The sequence below is a fragment of the Tympanuchus pallidicinctus genome, unplaced genomic scaffold, assembly GCF_026119805.1.
Source record: "Tympanuchus pallidicinctus isolate F22 unplaced genomic scaffold, pur_lepc_1.0 scaffold206, whole genome shotgun sequence".
In the NCBI taxonomy this organism is placed as follows: domain Eukaryota; kingdom Metazoa; phylum Chordata; class Aves; order Galliformes; family Phasianidae; genus Tympanuchus; species Tympanuchus pallidicinctus.
This window is the reverse complement of record NW_026294729.1, coordinates 1-20510: the sequence shown is the minus strand read 5'-3', so window position 1 is coordinate 20510 and position 20510 is coordinate 1. Positions and strand designations below refer to the sequence as shown.

Sequence of the window (20510 nt, the reverse complement as noted above, 5' to 3'; positions counted from 1 at the left end):
ACCCCAACAACCCCCAATGACAACCAATGACCCCAACAACCCCCAATGACAACCAATGACCCCAACGACCCCCAATGACAACCAATGACCCCAATGACCCCCAATGACACCCAATGACCCCAAGGATGACAACCAGTGACCCCTAACGACCCCAATGACCCCCAATGACCCCAACGACCCCCAATGACCTCAATGACCCCAAGGATGACAACCAATGACCCCCAATGACCCCAACAACCCCCAATGACAACCAGTGACCCCAATGACCCCCAATGACCCCCAATGACCCCCAATGACCCCAATGACCCCCAATGACCCCAAGGCTGACAACCAATGACCCCAACGACCCCAACGACCCCCAATGACCTCAATGACCCCAATGATGACCCCCAACGACGCCCAATGACCCCCCAACAACCCCCAATGACAAGCAATGACCCCAATGACCCCCAATGACCCCAAGGATGACAACCAGTGACCCCTAACGACCCCAACGACCCCCAATGACCCCCAATGACCCCAACAACCCCCAATGACAACCAGTGACCCCAATGACCCCAATGACAACCAATGACCCCAAGGCTGACAACCAATGACCTCTAACGACCCCAACAACCCCCAATGACCTCAATGACCCCAATGACCCCCAATGACCCCAAGGCTGACAACCAATGACCCCTAACGACCCCAACGACCCCCAATGACCCCAACGACCCCCAATGACCTCAATGACCCCAATGATGACCCCCAACGACGCCCAATGACCTCAATGACCCCCAATGACAAGCAATGACCCCAATGGCACCAAGGATGACAACCAATGACCCCTAACGACCCCAACGACCCCCAATGACCTCAATGACCCCAATGATGACCCCCAACGACCCCCAATGACCCCAACAACCCCTAATGACAACCAATGACCCCAATGACCCCAAGGATGACAACCAATGACCCCTAACAACCCCAACGACCCCCAACCACCTGTTTGTCCTGCTGCTCCTTGGCGCCCCCTGGTGGCGCGTCCTGCAGCTTCTCGGTGTATTTGAGCAGCAGCGAATTGCCCAGCCGGGAACCCAGGAACAGAAAACCCGGCTCAAGGGTCACCATCTGGGGGGGGAGGAGGGGACATTGGGGACAACGAGGGGGACATTGGGGAGAGGGGGAGATTCGGGGAGTTGGGGACACTGGGGGAAGGGAGACATTGGGGGCATTGGGGGGCTTGAAGGGGTGGGGGACACTGGGGGGGTTGGGGGTGACCTTAGGGGAGTTGGGGATGTTGGGGAGGTTGAGAGGGTTGGGGACATTGAGGGGGTTGGGGACACTGGGGGCATTGGGGGAGGTTGAGGGGGTGGGGGACATTGGGGGGCTTGAGGGGGTTGGGGACATTGAAGGGGTTGGGGGGGTTGGGGACATTGAAGGGGTTGGGGGGGACATTAGGGACAATGGGGAGTTGGGGACATTGGGGAAGGATTGGGAGGTTGGGGACATTGAGGGAGTTGGGGGGGGACATTAGGGACATTGGGGAGTTGGGGACATTGGGCAGGTTGAGGGGGTTGGGGACATTGGGGAAGGATTGGGGGGGTTGGGGACATTGGGGGGCTTGAGGGGGTTGGGGACATTGAGGGGGTTGGGGGGGGACATTAGGGACATTGGGGAGTTGGGGACATTGGGCAGGTTGAGGGGGTTGGGGACATTGGGGAAGGATTGGGGGGGTTGGGGACATTGGGGGGCTTGAGGGGGTGGGGGACATTGGGGGGTTGGGGATGTTGGGGGGGTTGGGAGGGTTGAGGGGGTTGGGGACACTGGGGGGACGTTAGGGGAGTAGGGGACACTGGGGACGCTGGGGAGGTGGGGGACATTGGGGAGGGAAGGATTGGGGGGGGTTGGTGACACTGGGGGGGTTGGGGGGGCTTGAGGGGGAGGGGGACATTGGGGGGTTTGGGGGGGTGGGGGACGGGGAATTAAAACTGGGGGGGTGGGGATGGGGGGGGTTGGGGACATGGGGGGGTTGGGGACAGTTGGGGACATGGGGGGTGGGGATGGGGGGTGGAGACTGGGGGGAATTGGGAATAGGGGGGGTTGGGGGGATTTGGGGATGCAGACGTTTGGGGATGGGGGGAGTGGGGACAGGGGGGAATTGGGGACATTGGGGCAGTGGGGATGGGGGGGTTGGGGGCATTGGGGGAGTGGGGAGATGGGGGGGGTTGGGGGGATTTGGGGATGCAGGGGTTTGGGGATAGGGGGGAATTGAGGCTGGGGGTGTTGGGATGAGGGGGGTTGGGGACATGGAGGATGGGGATATGGGGGGATTGGGGATGCAGGATTTGGGGGATGGGGGCAGTGGGGACAGGGGGGAATTGGGGACATTGGGGCAGTGGGGATGGGGGGGTTGGGGACATGGGGGGGGAGACGGGGGGGTTGGGGACATGGGGGGGTTGGGGACACGGGGGAGTTGGGGATATGGGGGGGTTTGGGGACATGGGGGGGTTTGGGGATATGGGGGGGTTGGGGACATGGGGGGGTTGGGGACACGGTGGGGTTGGGGACATGGGGGGGTTTGGGGACATGGGGGGGTTTGGGGATATGGGGGGGTTGGGGACATGGGGGGGTTGGGGACACGGGGGGGTTTGGGGACACGGGGGGGTTGGGGACACGGGGCTGGGACTCACGCAGGTGGTGAGGACGCTGGCGGCCGCTTTGTCGAAGTGGAAGGAGCGGACGCTGCGCATCCCGTCCGTAATGAGAGTCAGCACGTAACTGAGGGACAGGCAGGGACAGCGGGATGGGGACAATGGGTAACAATGGGATGGGGACAATGGGTAACAATGGGATGGGGACAGTGAGCGACAATGGGATGGGGACAGTGGGATGGGGACAGTGAGCGACAATGGGATGGGGACAGTGGGTAACAATAGGATGGGGACAGTGAGCGACAGTGGGATGGGGACAATGGGATGGGGACAGTGAGTGACAATGGGATGGGGACAATGGGTAACAATAGGATGGGGACAGTGAGCGACAGTGGGATGAGGACATTGAGTGACAATGGGATGGGGACAGTGAGCGACAGTGGGATGGGGAGAGTGGGTAACAATGGGATGGGGACAATGGGTAACAATAGGATGGGGACAGTGAGGGACAATGGGATGGGGACACTGAGTGACAATGGGATGGGGGCAATGGGTAACAATAGGATGGGGGCAATGGGTAACAATAGGATGGGGACACTGAGTGACAGTGGGATGGGGACAATGGGTAACAATGGGATGGGGGCAATGGGTAACAATAGGATGGGGACATTGCGTGACAGTGGGATGGGGACAATGGGATGGGGGACAGTGAGTGACAATGGGATGGGGACAGTGAGGGACAAAGGGATGGGGACAACGGGATGGGGACAATGGGATGGGGACAGTGAGTGACAGCGGGATGGGGACAGTGAGTGACAAAAGGATGGGGACAATGGGTAACAATAGGATGGGACAGTGAGTGACAATGGGATGGGGACAATGGGATGGGGACAGTGAGTGACAATGGGATGGGGACAGTGGGATGGGGGCAATGGGATGGGGACGTTGAGTGACAGCGGGATGGGGACAAGGGCATGGGGACAGTGAGTGACAAAAGGATGGAGACAGTGAGGGACAAAGGGATGGGGACAACGGGATGGGGACAATGGGATGGGGGCAATGGGATGGGGACAGTGAGTGACAGTGGGATGGGGACAGTGAGTGACAATGAGATGGGGACAAGGGGATTGGGGCAATGGGATGGATGACAGCGAGTGACAATGGGATGGGGACAATGGGATGGGGACATTAAGTCACAAGAGGATGGGGACAATGGGTAACAATGGGATGGGGACAGTGAGTGACAAGAGGATGGAGGCAGTGAGTGACAATGGGACAGGGACAATGGGGGATGGTGACAATGGGGGGGTGATGACAATGGGGGGAGATGCCATTGGGAATGGGGACAATGTGGGAGGGGGACAATGGGTGACAATGGGGGGGTGGTGACAATGGGGATGGGGACAATGGGGGGTGATGACAATGGGGGGAGGTGACATTGGGTGACAATGGGGGGTGGTGACATTGGGGAATGGTGACCATGGGGATGGGGCCAATGGGGGGTGGTGACAATGGGTGACAATGGGGGATGGTGACATTGGGGGACGGTGACACTGGGGGGTGGTGACAATGGGTGACAAAGGTAGGTGGTGACAATGGGAATGGTTACAATGGGGATGGGGACAATGGGGGGTGGTGACAATGGGTGACAATGGGGGATGGTGACAATGGGGGGTGGTGACCATGGGGATGGGGACAATGGGGGGTGGTGACAATGGGGGGGTGATGACAATGGGGGGAGGTGACATTGGGTGACAATGGGGGCTGGTGACAAGGGGGGTGGTGACAATGGAGGGTGGTGACAATGGGGATGGGGACAATGGGGGGTGGTGACAATGGGTGACAATGGGGGACAGTGACACTGGGGATGGGGACAATGGGGGGTGGTGACAATGGGTGGCAATGGGGGGCGATGACAATGGCGGTGACGATGGCGGGTGGTGCCAATGGGAATGGTGACAATGGGGCTGGGGACAGTGGGGATGGGGACAATGGGTGACAATAGGGGATGGTGACACTGGGGGATGGTGACACTGGAGGGTGGTGACAATGGGGGGTGATGACGATGGGAATGGTGATACTGGGGACGGGGACAATGGGGGGTGGTGACAATGGGTGACAATGGGGGTGGTGACATTGGGGGATGGTGACACTGGGGGTGGTGACATTGGGTGACAATGGGGGGGTGATGACAATGGTGGGTGGTGACAATGGGAATGGTTACGATGGGGATGGGGACAATGGGGGGTGGTGACAATGGGTGACAATGGGGGGGTGGTGACAATGGGGGGTGGTGACCATGGGGATGGGGACAATGGGGAGGTGATGACAATGGGGAGAGGTGACATTGGGTGACAATGGGGGCTGGTGACAAGGGGGGTGGTGACAATGGGAATGGTGACAATGGGGATGGGGACAATGGGGGGTGATGACAATGGGTGACAATGGGGGGTGATGACAATGGGGGACGGTGACAATGGGGGGTGGTGACAATGGGGATGGGGACAATGGGGGGTGGGGACAATGGGTGACAATGGGGGGAGGTGACATTGGGTGACATTGGGGGGTGGTGACATTGGGGGATGGTGACAATGGGGGGAGGTGACATTGGGTGACAATGGGGGATGGTGACATTGGGGGATGGTGACACTGGGGGTGGTGACAATGGAGGGTGGTGACAATGGGGATGGGGACAATGGGGGGTGGTGACAATGGGTGGCAATGGGGGGCGATGACAATGGCGGTGACAATGGCGGGTGGTGCCAATGGGAATGGTGACAATGGGGCTGGGGACAGTGGGGATGGGGACAATGGGTGACAATAGGGGATGGTGACACTGGGGGATGGTGACACTGGAGGGTGGTGACAATGGGGGGTGATGACGATGGGAATGGTGATACTGGGGACGGGGACAATGGGGGGTGGTGACAATGGGTGACAATGGGGGTGGTGACATTGGGGGATGGTGACACTGGGGGTGGTGACATTGGGTGACAATGGGGGGGTGATGACAATGGTGGGTGGTGACAATGGGAATGGTTACGATGGGGATGGGGACAATGGGGGGTGGTGACAATGGGTGACAATGGGAGGGTGGTGACAATGGGGGGGTGGTGACAATGGGTGACAATGGGGGACAGTGACACTGGGGATGGGGACAATGGGTGACAATAGGGGATAGTGACACTGGGGGATGGTGACACTGGGGGGTGGTGACAATGGGGGGTGATAACAATGGGAATGGTGATACTGGGGATGGGGACAATGGGGGGTGATGACAATGGGGATGGGGACAATGGGGAGGTGATGACAATGGGGATGGGGACAATGGGGGGTGGTGACCATGGGTGACAATGGGGGGAGGTGACATTGGGTGACATTGGGGGGTGGTGACATTGGGGGATGGTGACACTGGGGGGTGGTGACAGTGGGTGACAATGGGGGGGGATGACAATGGGGGGTGGTGACCATGGGGATGGGGCCAATGGGGAGGTGATGACAATGGGGGGTGGTGACAACGGGTGACAATGGGGGGAGGTGACATTGGGTGACAATGGGGGGAGGTGACATTGGGTGACAATGGGGGCTGGTGGCACGGGGGTCCCACTCACATCTCGCCTCCCTTGAGGGAAATCACCATCTTGTCGTAGGAGATGAAGGCGGCCTGGGCGCAATCCAGCGTCAGCCGAACGCCGTCCTGCATGCCTGCGGGGGGACGGACGGACGGACGTGGGGACAGAGGGACAGCAGTGCCACCCCACGGCTGTGTCACCCCACAGCCACGCCACCCCGTGCTTCTGTCGCCCCATTGCTGCGCCGCCCCCTGGTTCTCTCACCCCACTTTTATGTCACCCCACATCCGTGTCACCCCAAATTTGTCACCCCACATCCGTGTCACCCCAAATTTATGTCACCCCATGGTTCTGTCACCCCATATCCATCTCACCCCACATCCATGTCACCCCATCGTTCTGTCACCCCTCATCCATGTCATCCCATATTTGTCACTCCATGCTTACATCACCCCATAGCTGTGTCACCCCACCTCCATGTCACCCCACCTCCGTGTCACCCCACATCCATGTCACCCCACCTCCGTGTCACCCCACATCCATCTCACCCCACATCCACGTCACCCCAAATTTGTCACCCCCCATCCATGTCACCCCAAATTTGTCACCCCATGCTTCTGTCACCCCACATCCCTGTCACCCCACATCCCTGTCACCCTACATCCATGTCACCCCAATTTTACGCCACCCCACATCCATGTCACCACACGTCCATGTCACCCCAAATTTATGTCACCCCATGGTTCCATCACCCCACATCCATGTCACCCCAAAAACATGTAACCCCAAATTTATGTCACCCCATGGTTCTGTCACCCCACATCCATGTCACCCCACATCCATGTCACCCCAATTTTACATCACCCCATATCCATCTCACCCCACATCCATGTCACCCCATCGTTCTGTCACCCCTCATCCATGTCATCCCATATTTGTCACCCCATGCTTACATCACCCCATAGCTGTGTCACCCCACATCCATGTCACCCCACCTCCATGTCACCCCACATCCATCTCACCCCACATCCACGTCACCCCAAATTTGTCACCCCCCATCCATGTCACCCCAAATTTGTCACCCCATGCTTCTGTCACCCCACATCCATGTCACCCCAATTTTACGTCACCCCATATCCATCTCACCCCATATCCATGTCACCCCACATCCATGTCACCCCACATCCCTGTCACCCCACATCCCTGTCACCCCACATCCCTGTCACCCTACATCCATGTCACCCCAATTTTACGCCACCCCACATCCATGTCACCACACGTCCATGTCACCCCAAATGTATGTCACCCCATGGTTCCATCACCCCACATCCATGTCACCCCAAAAACATGTAACCCCAAATTTATGTCACCCCATGGTTCCATCACCCCACATCCATGTCACCCCACATCCATGTCACCCCATATCCATGTCACCCCACATCCATGTCACCCCAAATTTGTCACCCCATGCTTCTGTCACCCCACATCCATGTCACCCCAATTTTACGTCACCCCATATCCATCTCACCCCATATCCATGTCACCCCATATCCATCTCACCCCATATCCATGTCACCCCAACTTTATGTCACCCCCCATCCATGTCACCCCATGCTTCTGTCACCCCACATCCCTGTCACCCTACATCCATCTCACCCCAATTTTACGCCACCCCACATCCATGTCACCACACGTCCATGTCACCCCATGGTTCCATCACCCCACATCCATGTCACCCCAAATTTATGTCACCCCATGGTTCTGTCACCCCATATTCATGTCACCCCACATCCATGTCACCCCACATCCATGTCACCCCAAATTTATGTCACCCCACATCCATGTCACCCCACATCCATGTCACCCCAAATTTATGTCACCCCAAATTTATGCCACCCTATATCCATGTCACCCCACCTCCGTGTCACCCCACCTCCATGTCACCCCAAATCCTTGTCACCCCACCTCCTTGTCACCCCACCTCCATGTCACCCCACCTCCGTGTCACCCCACATCCATGTCACCCCACCTCCGTGTCACCCCACCTCCGTGTCACCCCACATCCATGTCACCCCACATCCATGTCACCCCACCTCCGTGCCACCTCCACCTCCGTGTCACCCCACATCCATGTCACCCCACATCCATGTCACCCCACCTCCGTGTCACCCCACCTCCGTGTCACCCCACATCCATGTCACCCCACATCCATGTCACCCCACCTCCATGTCACCCCACCTCCGTGTCACCCCACATCCATGTCACCCCACCTCCGTGTCACCCCACATCCATGTCACCCCACCTCCGTGTCTCCCCACCTCCATGTCACCCCAAATCCTTGTCACCCCACCTCCTTGTCACCCCACCTCCGTGTCACCCCAAATCCATGTCACCCCACCTCCGTGCCACCTCCACCTCCATGTCACCCCACCTCCATGTCACCCCACCTCCTTGTCACCCCACCTCCATGTCACCCCACCTCCTGTCACCCTACATCCATGTCACCCCACCTCCTGTCACCCCACCTCCATTTCACCCCACCTCCATGTCACCCCACCTCCATGTCACCCCACCTCCTTGTCACCCCACCTCCATGTCACCCCACCTCCTGTCACCCTACATCCATGTCACCCCACCTCCTGTCACCCCACATCCATGTCACCCCACCTCCGTGTCACCCCACATCCATGTCACCCCACCTCCATGTCACCCCACCTCCATGTCACCCCTCCTCCTGTCACCCCACCTCCTGTCACCCCACCTCCTGTCACCCCACATCCATGTCACCCCACCTCCTGTCACCCCACATCCATGTCACCCCAAATCCTTGTCACCCCACCTCTGTGCCACCCCCTGGCCCCGGCGCGACTCACGCAGTGGGAACACGGTGGTGCCAGCAGTGAGGCTGTTGAGGGAGACGCCGTAGGGCGGCACGCTTTGGTTCAGGTACAGCAGGGAGTTGACAGCAAAGATCACGACCCCGCCTGCAGGGAGGGATGGAGGCCATGTGGCACCGGGTGACAACACTGTGACACTGGGGGACATGGCGCTGGCACCGGGGTGGCACCAGGTGAGGTTCCATCACCACTATGGCACCAGGGTGGCACCAGTAATGGCACCAGGAATGGCACCAGGGTGGCACCAGGGATGGCACCAGGATGGCACCAGGATGGCACCAGGGATGGCACCAGGAATGGCACCAGGGTGGCACCAGGAATGGCACCAGGGATGGCACCAGGGTGGCACCAGGGATGGCACCAGGATGGCACCAGGATGGCACCAGGATGGCACCAGGGATGGCACCAGGAATGGCACCAGGATGGCACCAGGGTGGCACCAGGAATGGCACCAGGATGGCACCAGGGATGGCACCAGGAATGGCACCAGGATGGCACCAGGAATGGCACCAGGATGGCACCAGAGTGGCACCAGGGATGGCACCAGGAATGGCACCAGGGTGGCACCAGGGTGGCACCAGGGATGGCACCAGGGATGGCACCAGGAATGGCACCAGGAATGGCACCAGGGATGGCACCAGGGTGGCACCAGGGATGGCACCAGGATGGCACCAGGGATGGCACCAGGGATGGCACCAGGGTGGCACCAGGGTGGCACCAGGGATGGCACCAGGGATGGCACCAGGAATGGCACCAGGGGTGGCACCAGGAATGGCACCAGGAATGGCACCAGGGTGGCACCAGGGTGGCACCAGGAATGGCACCAGGAATGGCACCAGGAATGGCACCAGGATGGCACCAGGGATGGCAGCAGGGATGGCAGCAGGGATGGCACCAGGAATGGCACCAGGAATGGCACCAGGATGGCACCAGGGATGGCAGCAGGGATGGCACCAGGGATGGCACCAGGGTGGCACCAGGAATGGCACCAGGATGGCACCAGGATGGCACCAGGAATGGCACCAGGAATGGCACCAGGATGGCACCAGGGATGGCACCAGGAATGGCAGCAGGGATGGCACCAGGGATGGCACCAGGATGGCACCAGGAATGGCAGCAGGAATGGCACCAGGATGGCACCAGGAACAGCACCAGGAATGGCACCAGGGATGGCACCAGGGATGGCAGCAGGGATGGCACCAGGAATGGCAGCAGGGTGGAACCAGGAATGGCACCAGGGATGGCACCAGGAATGGCAGCAGGGATGGCACCAGGGATGGCACCAGGGTGGCACCAGGAATGGCACCAGGAATGGCAGCAGGGATGGCACCAGGGTGGCACCAGGGATGGCACCAGGGTGGCACCAGGAATGGCAGCAGGGATGGCAGCAGGGATGGCACCAGGGATGGCACCAGGGTGGCACCAGGAATGGCACCAGGGATGGCACCAGGGATGGCACCAGGAATGGCACCAGGATGGCACCAGGAATGGCACCAGGGATGGCACCAGGGATGGCACCAGGGTGGCACCAGGAATGGCACCAGGAATGGCACCAGGGATGGCACCAGGAATGGCACCAGGGATGGCACCAGGAATGGCACCAGGATGGCACCAGGAATGGCACCAGGGATGGCACCAGGGATGGCACCAGGGATGGCACCAGGGATGGCACCAGGAATGGCAGCAGGGTGGAACCAGGAATGGCACCAGGAATGGCACCAGGGATGGCACCAGGGATGGCAGCAGGGATGGCACCAGGGTGGCACCAGGGTGGCACCAGGAATGGCACCAGGGATGGCACCAGGGATGGCACCAGGGATGGCAGCAGGGATGGCACCAGGGATGGCACCAGGAATGGCACCAGGGTGGCACCAGGGATGGCACCAGGATGGCACCAGGATGGCACCAGGGTGGCACCAGGGATGGCACCAGGGATGGCACCAGGGTGGCACCAGGAATGACACCAGGATGGCACCAGGAATGGCACCAGGATGGCACCAGGGATGGCACCAGGGTGGCACCAGGAATGGCACCAGGATGGCACCAGGAATGGCACCAGGGTGGCACCAGGGTGGCACCAGGAATGGCACCAGGGATGGCAGCAGGGTGGAACCAGGAATGGCACCAGGGATGGCACCAGGAATGGCACCAGGGATGGCACCAGGGATGGCACCAGGAATGGCACCAGGATGGCACCAGGGATGGCACCAGGAATGGCGCCAGGGATGGCACCAGGGATGGCACCAGGGACGGCACCAGGGATGGCACCAGGGTGGCACCAGGAATGGCACCAGGATGGCACCAGGAATGGCACCAGGGTGGCACCAGGGTGGCACCAGGAATGGCACCAGGGATGGCACCAGGGATGGCACCAGGGTGGCACCAGGGATGGCACCAGGATGGCACCAGGGATGGCACCAGGAATGGCACCAGGGTGGCACCAGGAATGGCACCAGGGATGGCACCATGAATGGCACCAGGGATGGCACCAGGGATGGCACCAGGGTGGCACCAGGAATGGCACCAGGGATGGCACCAGGGATGGCACCAGGAATGGCACCAGGGATGGCACCAGGGATGGCACCAGGATGGCACCAGGATGGCACCAGGAATGGCAGCAGGGATGGCACCAGGATGGCACCAGGAATGGCACCAGGGATGGCACCAGGGTGGCACCAGGGTGGCACCAGGGATGGCACCAGGGATGGCACCAGGGTGGCACCAGGGATGGCACCAGGGTGGCACCAGGAATGGCACCAGGATGGCACCAGGGTGGCACCAGGGTGGCACCAGGGATGGCACCAGGATGGCACCAGGGTGGCACCAGGGATGGCACCAGGATGGCACCAGGGATGGCACCAGGAATGGCACCAGGGATGGCAACAGGGTGGCACCAGGGTGGCACCAGGGATGGCACCAGGATGGCACCAGGGTGGCACCAGGGATGGCACCAGGGTGGCACCAGGAATGGCACCAGGATGGCACCAGGGTGGCACCAGGGATGGCACCAGGATGGCACCAGGAATGGCACCAGGGATGGCACCAGGGATGGCACCAGGGTGGCACCAGGGATGGCACCAGGGATGGCACCAGGGTGGCACCAGGGATGGCACCAGGGTGGCACCAGGGTGGCACCAGGGATGGCACCAGGATGGCACCAGGAATGGCACCAGGGATGGCACCAGGATGGCACCAGGGATGGCACCAGGAATGGCACCAGGGTGGCACCAGGGTGGCACCAGGGTGGCACCAGGGATGGCACCAGGATGGCACCAGGGTGGCACCAGGAATGGCACCAGGATGGCACCAGGAATGGCACCAGGGATGGCACCAGGATGGCACCAGGGATGGCACCAGGAATGGCACCAGGGATGGCACCAGGGTGGCACCAGGGTGGCACCAGGGATGGCACCAGGATGGCACCAGGATGGCACCAGGGTGGCACCAGGAATGGCACCAGGAATGGCACCAGGTTGGCACCAGGGATGGCAGCAGGGATGGCAGCAGGGATGGCAGCAGGGATGGCACCAGGGATGGCACCAGGGTGGCACCAGGGTGGCACCAGGGATGGCACCAGGGTGGCACCAGGGATGGCACCAGGGATGGCACCAGGGACTGGGACTGTCACCAAGGCTGTCACCCAGAATGTCACCAAGGACATCAGCCAGTGTCACCAACGCCGTCACCCAGGCTGCCACCAGCACTGTCCCCAAGGACACCTCCTCACCACCACCACGACGTCCCCAAAGGTGTCCCCAAAGCCGGACCCCCCGCCGCTCCCCGCCTCTCACCGATGGGTTTGGGGACGGCCAAGGCCTGCGTGCAGTCGAAGGGCAGGTTGCTGAGGGACCAGATGACGGGGTGAACCTTCTGCATGATGTTCAGCGAGATGGCCACGATGCTGCACGTGTCCTGACGCACCGCCACGCGCCTGGCCCAGCGGGACGTCACCGCTCTGCCACCTCACTGCCACCTCCCCATCAACGCCACCTCCCCATCACTGCCACCTCACTGCCATCTCACTGCCACCTCCCCAGCAGTGTCACCTCCCCAGCAGTGTCACCTCCCCAGCAGTGTCACTGCTCTGCCACCTCACTGCCACCTCCCCATCCCCATCAGTTCCCCATCCCCATCACTTGTCCACCCCAACCACACCCCCATCCACTCCCCATCCCCATCCTCATCCACTCTCCATCCCCATTCCCACCACCTCCCCTCCCCATCACCTCTCCATCCCCATCCTCATCCCCTTCCCCTCCCCATCCCCACCACCTCCCCATCCACATCCACTCTCCACCCCCATCCCCTCCCCTTCCCCATCCCCATCCCCATCAGCTCCCCATCCCCATCCCCTTCCCATCCTCATCACTTCCCCATCCCCATCACTTCTCCACCCCCATCCCCACCCCCATTGCCTCCCCATCCCCATCCCCACCACCTCCCCATCGCCATCCACTCCCCATCCCCAACCCCAACCACTCTCCATCCCCATCCACCCCCCATCCCCACCACTTCCCCATCCCCATCACCTCCCCAACCCCACCCCCATCCACTCCCCATCCCCAACCCCACCCCCATCCACTCCCCATCCCCATTCTCATCCCCATCCCCATCCCCATCCACTCTCCATCCCCATCCCTACACCTCCCCATTCCCACCACCTCCCCATCCCCATCCCCACCACTTCCCCATCCCCATCATTTCTCCATCCCCATCACTTCTCCACCCCCAACCCCACCCCCATCCCCATCCCCATCCCCGTCCCCTCTACCTCTCCATCCCCATCTCTACGACCTCCCCATCCCCATCACCTCCCCATCCCCTCCCCATTCCCACCACCTCCCTAAACCCATCACTTCTCCATCCCCATCACTTCCCCATCCCCATCCCCTCCACCTCTCCATCCCCATCCACTCTTCATTCCCATCCTCTCCACCTCCCCATCCCCATTCCCTCCCCATCCCCATCCCCTCCATCCCCATCCCCCCCTCCTCCCCATCACCTCCCCATTCCCTTCCCCACCACCTCTCCATCCCCTCCATCCCCATCCCCACTCCCTGCCCATCCCCATCACCTCCCCATCCCCTTCCCCACCATCTCTCCATCCCCATCCACTCTCCATCCCCATCCCCATCCCCTCCACCTCCCCATTCCCATCCCCTCTAACCACATCCCCATCCCCTCCATCCCCATCCCCAACTCCTCCATCCACATCCCCATCACCTCCCCATCCCCTTCCCCACCACCTCTCCATCCCCTCCATCCCCATCCCCACTCCCTGCCCATCCCCATCACCTCCCCATCCCCTTCCCCACCATCTCTCCATCCCCATCCACTCTCCATCCCCATCCCCATCCCCTCCACCTCCCCATTCCCATCCCCTCTAACCACATCCCCATCCCCTCCCCATCCCCATCCCCAACTCCTCCATCCACATCCCCATCCACTCTCCATCCCTATCTCCACCACCTCCCCACTCCCATCCCCATCCCCTCCCCCTCCCCATCCCCAACCCCTCCACCTCCCCTCCCCACCCCCCTCCCCCCCAGGGCAGGGCTGCAGGCCTTTCCTTACCCCGGCCACGTCTGGTTGGGCTCGAAGAGGATGAGGAGGGTGGGCTCGTAGTACCCACACAGGAACTGCATGTCGATGATGTTGAGCAGCTTCTCGTCCAGCTCCCGCACGTCGATGATGTAGCTGGGCAGGAAGCTCGACTTCTGCCTGCCACCAAACGGGGATGTGGGTCGGGGGCTTCGGGGGGGGGATCACCCCAAAAAGCTCCCAAGGCCGGGGACCCCACGGCCTGAGCCCAACCGGCGCGGGGCACCTCTGGGATGTGGGCCACGTGGAGCTCAGCATTGGCCACAATGAGCCAGGAATTGATGGAAGGACCGCACTGAGCTCCGTGCTGCACACGGGAAGGTGAACATTGGCCACGATGAGCCACGCGTTGGCCACATTGAGCCATAATTTGGGTGAGTCGACCGCACTGAGCTCCATCTTGGACACGTGGAGCTCAACATTGGCCACATTGAGCCATAATTTGGGTGAGTCGACCGCACTGAGCTCCATCTTGGACACGTGGAGCTCAACATTGGCCACATTGAGCCATAATTTGGGTGAATCAACCACACTGAGCTCCGTCTTGGACACCTGGAGCTGAACATTGGCCACATTGAGCCACACATTGGCCACGATGAGCCACATATTGGCCACATTGAGCCAGAATTTGGGTGAGTCAACTGCACTGAGCTCCGTCTTGGACACATGGAGCTCAACATTGGCCACACTGGCCACATCAAGCCACACATTGGCCATGATGAGCTTCACATTGGCCACGTTGGCCACCCTGAACCACACATTGGCCACAATGAGCGACATATTGGCCACACTGAGCCATAATTTGGGCGAGTCAACTGCACTGAGCTCCACGTTGGCCACACTGAGCCACACACTGGCCACGGTGAGCCGCATATTGGCCACATTAAGCCATAAATTGGGTGAGTCAACCACACTGAGCTCCGTGTTGGACACATGGAGCTCAACATCGGCCGCATCAAGCCACACTGAGCCACACATTGGCCACAATGAGCCACATATTGGCCACATTGAGCCATAAATTGAGTGAGTCAACCACACTGAGCTCCGCCTTGGACACCTGGAGCTGAACATTGGCCACGCTGGGTCACAGACTGGCCACATCAAGTCATAAATTGGGTGAGTCGACCACACTGAGCTCCGCGTTGGACACATGGAGCTCAACATTGGCCACGTTGGCCACATCAAGCCACACGTTGGTCATGATGAGCCTCACATTGGCCACATTGAGCCATGATTTGGGTGAGTCGACCACACTGAGCTCCGTCTTGGACACGTGGAGCTCAACATTGGCCACATTGGCCACATCAAGCCACACAATGGCCATGATGAGCCTCACATTGGCCACGTTGGCCACCCTGAACCACACACTGGCCACAATGAGCCACATATTGGCCACAATGAGCCATAATTTGGGTGAGTCGACCGCACTGAGCTCCGTGTTGGACACATTCAGCTGAACATTGGCCACACTGGGTCACAGACTGGCCACATCAAGTGATAAACTAGGTGAGTTGACCGCACTGAGCTCCGTCTTGGACACGTGGAGCTCAACATTGGCCACGCTGGGTCACAAATTGGCCACACTGAGCCATAATTTGGGTGAGTCGACTGCACTGAGCTCCGTCTTGGACACATGGAGCTCAACATTGGCCACATCCAGTCATAAAATGGGTGAGTCAACCACACTGAGCTCCGTGTTGGCCACATTGAGCCACATATTGGCTACACAGAGCCACATATTGGCCACACAGAGCCACAAATTGTGTGAATCAACTGCACTGAGCTCCATCTTGGACACGTGGAGCTCAACATTGGCCACACTGGCGACATCAAGCCACACATTGGCCATGATGAGCTTCACATTGGCCACCCTGAACCACACATTGGGCACATTGTGCCACATATTGGCCACATTAAGCCATAAATTGGGTGAGTCAACCACACTGAGCTCCGTGTTGAACACATGGAGCTCAACATCGGCTGCATCAAGCCACACTGAGCCACATGTTGGCCACGATGAGCCATAATTTGGGTGAGTTGACCGCACTGAGCTCCATGTTGGCCACAATAACCAACATATTGGCCACATCAAGTCACAAATTAAGTGAGTCAACCACACTGAGCTCCGTGTTGGACACGCAGAGCTGAACATTGGCCACGTTGGCCACCCTGAACCACACATTGGCCACATTGTGCCACATATTGGCCACATGGAGCCATGAATTGTGTGAGTTGACCACACTGTGCTCCCTGTTGGCCCCACCAGGCCACATGACGGCCATGTGGGCCACGCTGAGCCACTGATTGGTCAAGTTGACCATTCTGAGCTCCATGTTGGCCACATGGAGCCACATATTGGCCATGCTGGCCACACCAGACCATGCTGGGCCACAGATTGTTCAAGCTGACCTCTCTGAATTCCATGTTGGCCACATGGAGCCACACGTTGGCCATGCCGGGCCACATGACGGCCACGCTGAGCCACTGATTGGTCAAGTTGACTGCGCTGAGCTCCTTGTTGGCCACATGGAGGCACATGTGTTGGCCATAATGGCCCACATGAGGGCCACGTTGGGCCACAGATTGGTCATGTTGACCACTCCGAGCTCCATGTTGGCCACATGGAGCCACACATTGGCCATACTGGACCATGCTGAGCCATAGATTGGTCAAGTTGACTGTGCTGAGCTCCATGTTGGCCACATGGAGCCATACTGGGCCACGTAAGGGCCACGCTGAGCCACCGATTGGTCAAGTTGACCACTCTGAGCTCCATGTTGGCCACACCAGGCCACGTGATGGACACATTGGCCACGCTGAGCCACTGATTGGTCAAGTTGACTGCACTGAGCTCTGCGTTGGCCACATGGAGCCAGATGTCGGCCATACTGAGCCACATGAGGGCCACGTTGGGCCACAGACAGGTCAAGTTGACCATTCTGAGCTCCATGTTGGCCACACCAGGCCACGTGATGGACTCGTTGGCTGTGCTAAGCCACTGATTGGTCAAGTTGACTGCATTGAGCTCTGCGTTGGCCACATGGAGCTGCAAATTGGCCATGTTGACCACACCAGGCCATGCTGGGCCACAGATTGGTCAAGCTGACCACTCTGAGCTTCACACTGGCCACATGGAGCCATATGTCGGCCATGTTGGCCATACTGGGCCACATGAGGGCCACGCTGAGCCATAGATTGGTCAAGTTGACCACTCTGAGCTCCATGTTGGCCACGTGGAGCCACACGTTGGCCATACTGGACCATGCTGAGCAACAGGTTGGTCAAGTTGACTGCGCTGAGCTCCGTGTTGGCCACATGGAGCCATACTGGGCCACGTAAGGGCCACGCTGAGCCACCGATTGGTCAAGTTGACCCCTGTGAGCTCCATGTTGGCCACACCAGGCCACGTGATGGACACATTGGCCACGCTAAGCCACTGATTGGTCAAGTTGACTGCACTGAGCTTCACATTGGCCACATGGAGCCACATGTCGGCCATACTGAGCCACATGAGGGCCACGTTGGGCCGCAGACAGGTCAAGTTGACCATTCTGAGCTCCATGTTGGCCACATGGAGCCACACGTTGGCCATACTGGACCATGCTGAGCAACAGGTTGGTCAAGTTGACTGTGCTGAGCTCCGTGTTGGCCACATGGAGCCATACTGGGCCACGTAAGGGCCACGCTGAGCCACCAATTGGCCATGTTGACCACTCTGAGGTCTGTGTTGGCCCCACCAGGCCAAGTGATGGACACGTTGGCCATGCTGAGCCACTGATTGGTCAAGTTGAGCTCTGCGTTGGCCACATGGAGCCACATGCTGGCCATACTGAGCCACGTAAGGGCCATGTTGGGCCACAGACACGTCAAGTTGACCACTCTGAGCTCCATGTTGGCCACACCAGGCCACGTGATGGACACATTGGCCATGCTGAGCCACTGATTGGTCAAGTTGACTGCACTGAGCTCTGCGTTGGCCACATGGAGCCACATGCTGGCCATACTGAGCCACATGAGGGCCACGCTGGGCCACAGACAGGTCAAGTTGACCATTCTGAGCTCCACGTTGGCCACGTTGGCCACATTGCACCACATGAAGGCTACGTTGAGTCACAGGCCGGTCAAGCCGACTGCCCTGATCTCCGTATTGCCCCCACAGATCCACGCGGTGGCCACCTCAGGTCATCCCCGCCGTGGCGCTCGCTCACCCCTCTCCCACCAGGCCCTCGTGCTCGTCGGCCAGCGAGTCTCTGCGGAAGGGCAGCACCACCAGGCGGGTGCCGTAGATGAGCATCACGGCGCAGCGCCCGTCGGGGTCCACCCGCACTTTGGGGATGTGCACGTTCTGCACGAAGCCGTCCTGCGGGTGGCAACGGGGGGGACGGAGGTTATGGGGCCGCCCGGTGCCCCCCAGCTGCCATCCCCACCCCCCAGCCCCACACCCACCCGCAGCTCCGGCTCCTCAAAGTAGTGCAGCGAAAGCGTCTTCAGGTCGTGCGTGCCGGGGTCGTACTCCACCACTGACAGCTGCCATGGGATCACACGGTGCAGCAGGGACACGCGGCCCCGTCCCCATCCCGTCCCTGTCCCCATTATGTCCCCATCCCCATCTTCATTCTCATCCCCATCCCCGTCCCCAACCCCACCCCAACCCCATCCCCAACCCCATTATGTCCCCACTCCATCCCCATCCCAACCATCATCCCCATCCCTGTCCTCATCCAATCTCCCATCCCCATCCCTGTCCCCATCATGTCCCCATCCCCACTCCATTCTCATCCATCCCAACCATATCCCCACCTCCTCTCCATTCTCCCCCCCACCCCCCTCCATCCCCCTCATTATGTCCCCATCGATGTCCCCCTCCCCATCCCTATTGTGTCCCCATGCTCATTATGTCCCCATCCTGTTCCCATCCTCATCCCATCCCTGTCCTCATCCCAATTCCCATCCCCATCCCTGTCCCCATTATGTCCCCATCCCCATCTTCATTCTCATCCCTGTCCCCATTATGTCCCCATCCCCATCTTCATTCTCATCCCTGTCCCCATTACGTCCCCCTCACCATCCCCATTATGTCCCCATCCCCATCTTCATTCTCATCCCCCTCCCCATCCCCATTGTGTTCCCCTCTCCAGCCCCATTATGTCCCCATCATGTTCCCATCCTCATCCCATCCCTGTCCCCATCCCAATTCCCATCCCCATCCCTGTCCCCATCATGTCCCCATCCCCATCTTCATTCTCATCCCCATCCCCATTATGTCCCCATCATGTTCCCATCCTCATCCCATCCCTGTCCTCATCCCAATTCCCGTCCCCATCCCCATCTTCATTCTCATTCCTGTCCCCATTATGTCCCCCCATCCCCACTGTGTCCCCCTCCCCATCTTCATCCCCATCCCCATCCCTGTCCCCATCATGTCCCCATCCCCATCTTCATTCTCATCCCTGTCCCCATTACGTCCCCCTCCCCATCCCCACTCTGTCCCCATCTTCATTCTCATCCCCATCCCCATTATGTCCCCATCATGTCCCCACCCTCATCCCATCCCTGTCCCCATCCCCATTCCCGTCCCCATTCCTGTCCTCATCCCTGTCCCCATTATGCCCCCATCCCCATCATGTTCCCAACCCCACCTTCACTCTCATCCCCATCCCCGTCCCCAACTCCACCCCAACCCCATCCCCACTCCATCCCCACTCCCACCCCATCCCAATTCCATCCCCATCCCCACTCCATCCCCATCCCAACCATATCCCCACCTCCTCTCCATCTCCCTCCCACCCCCCTCCATCCCCCTCAAC

General features: G+C 60.0%; 1 protein-coding gene and 2 long non-coding RNA genes across 3 annotated transcripts in view; 1 reads left to right on the top strand and 2 right to left on the bottom strand.

Moving 5' to 3' along the window:
- The window catches only part of CPSF1 (cleavage and polyadenylation specific factor 1), a 36019-nt gene extending 16723 nt beyond the window's left edge, over positions 1-19296 (bottom strand). Inside the window, exons 1-8 of the mRNA XM_052684396.1 lie at positions 19150-19296; positions 18912-19063; positions 14677-14823; positions 12894-13033; positions 9079-9189; positions 6245-6338; positions 2673-2760; positions 985-1110 (exon numbers count right to left, since the gene is read on the bottom strand). Of these exons, the coding sequence (XP_052540356.1) occupies positions 985-1110; positions 2673-2760; positions 6245-6338; positions 9079-9189; positions 12894-13033; positions 14677-14823; positions 18912-19063; positions 19150-19296 (1005 nt within the window). The remainder of the gene's footprint in view (positions 1-984; positions 1111-2672; positions 2761-6244; positions 6339-9078; positions 9190-12893; positions 13034-14676; positions 14824-18911; positions 19064-19149) is intronic.
- LOC128081292 (uncharacterized) lies at positions 14880-18883 on the bottom strand. The gene is made up of 3 exons (XR_008207135.1): positions 18625-18883; positions 15535-18296; positions 14880-15174 (listed from the first exon to the last, which is right to left on the bottom strand). It is a non-coding gene; the product is annotated as an uncharacterized LOC128081292 (long non-coding RNA).
- Positions 17814-18711, top strand: LOC128081294 (uncharacterized). The gene is made up of 3 exons (XR_008207136.1): positions 17814-17901; positions 18240-18423; positions 18589-18711. It is a non-coding gene; the product is annotated as an uncharacterized LOC128081294 (long non-coding RNA).
- Positions 19297-20510: the final 1214 nt, after the last annotated feature.